The sequence below is a fragment of the Dipteris shenzhenensis genome, chromosome 28 (genome assembly GCF_047967505.1).
Source record: "Dipteris shenzhenensis isolate YYH24624 ecotype China chromosome 28, Dip_SZ_1.0, whole genome shotgun sequence".
NCBI lineage: Eukaryota > Viridiplantae > Streptophyta > Polypodiopsida > Gleicheniales > Dipteridaceae > Dipteris > Dipteris shenzhenensis.
In genome coordinates, this window is record NC_141623.1 from 50,956,029 (window position 1) to 50,961,042 (window position 5,014).

Consider the following 5,014-nt stretch of genomic DNA (forward strand, 5'->3'; position numbering starts at 1 on the left):
TTGATAGTCTTCTTATCTCCATGGGCGTATCTTTCCTAATAGGAATACTTCTAAATGTCTTATTATTCATGGTGGCAAACCCAATCTCTATTGATGAAATACCTTGAATTATTTAAAAGACTGCATATTGAATATTTGAAATGGATCCCCAACTTGGTATTACCTAACCATCTCGTAATTGCTTTCCAAATTCCTCTTGCCTCAAGGCCCATAGTAAGGAGAGAGAGAGGGAGAAAGGAGACTGAGGAGAGGGCGTTTGAATAGAAAAGGGGGAGAAGTCGTTTTATAGAAGACAAAGGAAGTTTCACAAAGGTTCCAGGCACCGCCTTAATTTTTCTGAAAGGGTCCTTCACAACCTTTGCTAATCATTCGCGGGTGGGAGACTCACTAATACTGGTAGGGCACCTGTTGAAGAATTTTGCTCCAATTGGAAAACTTGATATTTATGCCAATATTAAGAAATTTGACTAGTGTCATGCCCCCAACCAAATCAATCAGGCATTAATTAACTACCCATTAAAAAAACTCGACAAGCACTGTATTTCAAGAAATGCTTTGACTATAACCTTTTGGCTTTCATATGCCATTTGGGGAGTTTCTACAACTTGGAAAACCCCTTCAAGGAAACTATATGAATAATCTTACTTGAACAAATAAGAGAGTACCATTGGAAAATACAACAAATAAAAAAGGGACTTGTACTTGTTATTTTTAAACAATAAATGCTTTCTTGTCTTATTGGCAAAAATTTCCAACTTGTCACCATCTTGATGTCTATTAAAGTCTAATGCAAAGAAAATGCCATTCATGCCTCAAAGAACAAATGCCCCATTGGATTTCATAGAAGAGAAACCAATAACAAGTGTTAGGAACTCTCATCAATCTAATTAAAATATCATCACACATGAACATTGGGCTTTCCTCTTCCATTCAAACTATACAAGAGGAACCATCAAGAATCACATGTTTATGTAAGACATAAAGTTTCTTGTTATTCATGGTCATCATCATGATATGACATAAATATACTTGAAAACTATGACATAAATATATTTATGATATGACATAAATATACAAAAATAAATATGGGATTCCCTCTCAATAGGGTTGCAATAGGAATTTTCACTTCTGTTGACAAGAATATGTCTAGCCCTTCTACATCTCAAGGTTGGGTAATAGGCTTTGGCCTATTCATTGTGGCTCTAAAGCCATAAAAGGACATAGGGTCCTCTTTTGCAGCCTAATGTCATATGGGGTCCTCTTGTGCCTTGAGAGAGAACATCGCACCGATGAGCCACCAGATCCTTTCTCATTGGTGGTGATTATTTGGGATTTACTAAAATAAGCATAGTGGTTTGGCTTAGTACATGGCAACACAGCATATGGGTCATCTTCCTCGTTCTTCCTAGAGGCAACAACAACTACAAAGTTATCCCCCTTTTCTGGACGGTTAGTGAGGTCATCGAAACACTCCCCAAACTTGGGTGAGTCATTTTTTGTCACTTCATCTTCACGCAGAGAGAAAACTTGAACTGGCTCCCATCTCTTCATAGTTGCAATGTCCTCAAAATTGACACGATCCCCTATGATGCATACACTATAGAATTTTTCGTTTTGAGTAGGTGGTTGTTTGAAAAGCCCCATATGTTGTGCAAGCTATGAGTTCTTCTAAAGGCCTCACACTCATGTCTACTTCTCCTTTGCAATTCATTCACTTCACTTCATAGAGCACTCGATGCACTACTATACATTGATTGCCTCCCTATAGAGAGGTTGGCTATAAGCCATGTAATAGCATTATGAGCATCAATGAGATTTATGTGAGGGCATGTTAAAGCCATAAACTTTAGATACAACTCCATTTGCACACCCAACATGCGCGAACAATCGCACTAAGCCCCCTTTTTGCACTACTATGAGGAAAACAAAACAAAACAAAACACAGTACATGCAAAAATGCACTCTTAAAAAAACAATTTCAACCACCGGGCTGGTTTAGCACAGTCGCATGTAATCAAGCTAGTAATTAAACTAATCAAGCTAATAATTAAACTAATCAATTAAACCAATCAAAGGTAATAATTAAACTAATCAAGCTACTAGTAAAACAAAACAACCGAGTTGGTTTAGGACACTCAATCATAGACAACCACCGAGCTGGTTTAGAACAATCACATGATGTTTCAACCATCGGGCTGGTTAAAGACAATCACATTAAGTCTAAGCCAGCTCGATTTTGAAATTAAACGATTAAACTATTTCAAAACTCAATCATAGATAACCATCGACTTGGTTTAGGCAACCACACTGACCTATGTTGTATCCAACATGTGTATGATGTGCTCATCAAACTTCTTGCATCCCTTCGCTTTCTACAAATGTTCTTCCATTGCTATTTTGATACCGTGCCATTGCTTTCCGCAACCATCAATGTGCTCCTTGTGCCTTGACCAAGCTTTTTAGCATATTTTATTGGTCTCATGTTCAAGATTGGAATGTGTACTACAACTTGAAGACAAAGTTTGTGAAATTCCTATGAGCAATGCATTAGTTATGGGTCAGGCAACATACCTAATGAACCTCACCAAGAATGGCTACACCGAAGCCAACATTGGCACTTTTGTGGGAGCAACAATGGCAATAGTGTGTAAAGAGTTGCTCTTGATCTTGGCAAGGCATGTATCCCTTTTGCCCAACACTGTAGCATCATTTTTAAGCATAGCCTTGCAAAGAAACATCGTAGGGTTAGCTCGGTTTGTGGGATTGTCTCATCTACATTGGAAGCCTTGGATGCTGAAGCTCCACCCCTGAGTTTTCAGCTCACCGAAAGTTTACTATAAGTGGTAAAGGGCATTAAAAGCTAGAGCGTTGCGCAACAACAACTCTACAAATAGTTTTGGGTTGATGACATTCATCTACCAACGTTACAAGCGTTTGATGGCATCTGCAATTGCTTGGGGAAAATCAGTCTTCAGGAAGTTCTCGAGGTTGCTACCCTAGGAAGGTTCAGGTGCTGTGGTTGATGATTGGGTGAAGAGCTTGCAGAATTCCTTGCAAACTTCCACAATTAAGAAAAGGGATTGAGGCGTTGAACGAGGCAATCATCTACTAGGTCTTGGTCATTAACAACATCACTTTCAATGTCAAGTAAGTGATTATGAGAGACCTAAAGGATGAGGTTCTAAACTTCTCGCGAATTTTATCATGCAGATGCCATTTACCCACAGCCTGCTTTTAGAACCTAAATAGGTTCAACAACACATTTAATACATCTAGTAGCGGAATTTGGTATGCATTAGCATATTGTGAGCCCAAGGGCAAGCTAAGGTGTGGCAAATTGGGGGGGAAATTGCACTGGGGTCTTAGATTCAAGCGCAACAACAGAGTGTGGGTGACATCATTCAATGATGTGAGGGTGTTTTATATTGACTTTGGATGCTTCTTTGTTGTAGTTTTTCCTCCTACATCTCATGCTGCAGTCTGGCGCAGGTTTAAAACACTAGGTATGGTGACCACATGACCACTTATGATAATGAAGGCTTGAATAGTAGCCAAATGCCTATGCACCGGAAAGTTTGCAAAGATAATCTCGCAACACACACACACACACACATATACAGAGAGAAAAAAACGTTATTTCTTAAGTAAAATCAAGAAATTCCTTTGAAAAACCTTTATTTATTCCTAAGATAAAGATAAAGACGAAGAACGTACTTGATTCTTCTTCTTCTTCTTCTCATCTTGTTGATCAATCGGGTTGAAGAAGGAAGGATCATTGATTGATTGATTGATGGGGGGGTGTTGGGAGAGTTTGAAGGTGGAGGTGGCTGATGACGAATCAGGCGTGGCTCACGTCTTCCTCAACCGCCCTTTTCGCCACAACGCCCTCAACTCCCAGCTTTTTCGAGAGCTTCCGCTTGTCATCGCGGACCTTGACTCTCAGCCCTCCGTTCGCGTTATCGTAATCAAAGGTTCCGGGAAAAATTTCTGCTCGGGCATCGATCTGTCCACCCTGGCTAACGTCTCTTCTGCGCAGGGTGGCGACGTACAGGAGACGAGTGTCGATGGAGCACGGGTGAGAGAGAGGGAATTAAGAACCATCAAGCAAATGCAAGCAGCCTTCACCGCCTTGGAGAATTGCAGGAAGCCCGTTATAGCTTCTGTACATGGAGCTTGCATCGGTGGAGGTGTTGACCTGATTACCGCTTGCGACCTTCGATATTGCAGTGAGGATGCATATTTTTCGGTGAAGGAGGTGGACTTAGCCATTGTAGCCGATTTGGGGACTTTGCAGCGTCTGCCCCGACTAATTGGTTATGGCAACGCGATGGAATTAGCACTAACGGGCAGAAAGTTTTCTGGAGCTCAGGCCAAAAGAATTGGATTGGTGCAAGATGTTTTCCAATCCAAGCAAGCCATGGAAGAAGAAGTAAACCTTCTGGCAAGGAATATTGCAACCAAATCTCCCTTGGCTGTTATTGGAACTAAGAGAGTCCTCCTAAAATCTAGAGACCTCTCCGTTAGCGAGGGTTTGGATTACGTGGCTGTATGGAATTCCTCCATGCTTATGTCAAGTGATCTGAAGGAGGCTATGCAAGCTCAACTAGACAAGAGGCAGCCGGCTTTCTCCAAATTATGAGTTCATAAGTTGGAAAAAGCTACCACATTTGCAAAGTATCTCAATTCAGCAGTAAGGTATTTATGGGCTGCTATGAACTTTGTCAGAACCATCACTCTTTTGTATCTTTTGAATATCGCTGTAAATCTCATTCCCAATGTGTTCTGTTACTTGCACTCCTTTCATACGCGGTTGCTAGAAATTTTAATTCTTGGTTTCGAGATTCACATGTTGATGGGAACTTCTGACTCAAGTTTAGCTCAGCAGCAGAAGGGATAGAAAGAGATTTAAAGCAAAGGTTTCAGACTCAGGATTAAAGTCTGGAAGTTTTCTGGATTGTGTACTGTCTCATATTTACAGCTGCACCATTCGTTAGGGCTGTCACAGGTTCATATA

At 40.6% G+C, this 5,014-nt stretch overlaps 1 protein-coding gene across 1 annotated transcript; it reads left to right on the forward strand.

Annotated features, from left to right (window-relative positions):
- Positions 1-3,719: 3,719 nt before the first annotated feature.
- On the forward strand, positions 3,720-4,776 carry DCI1 (delta(3,5),delta(2,4)-dienoyl-CoA isomerase 1). Its single transcript, XM_087399705.1, has one exon. The coding sequence runs from the start codon at positions 3,791-3,793 to the stop codon at positions 4,637-4,639; it is 849 nt and encodes a 282-aa protein (XP_087255831.1). The 5' UTR covers positions 3,720-3,790; the 3' UTR covers positions 4,640-4,776.
- Positions 4,777-5,014: the final 238 nt, after the last annotated feature.

Coding starts and splice junctions, on each gene's coding strand:
- DCI1 (XM_087399705.1), top strand. CDS start 3,791: ATGGGGGGGTGTTGGGAGAGTTTGAAGGTGGAGGTGGCTGATGACGAA.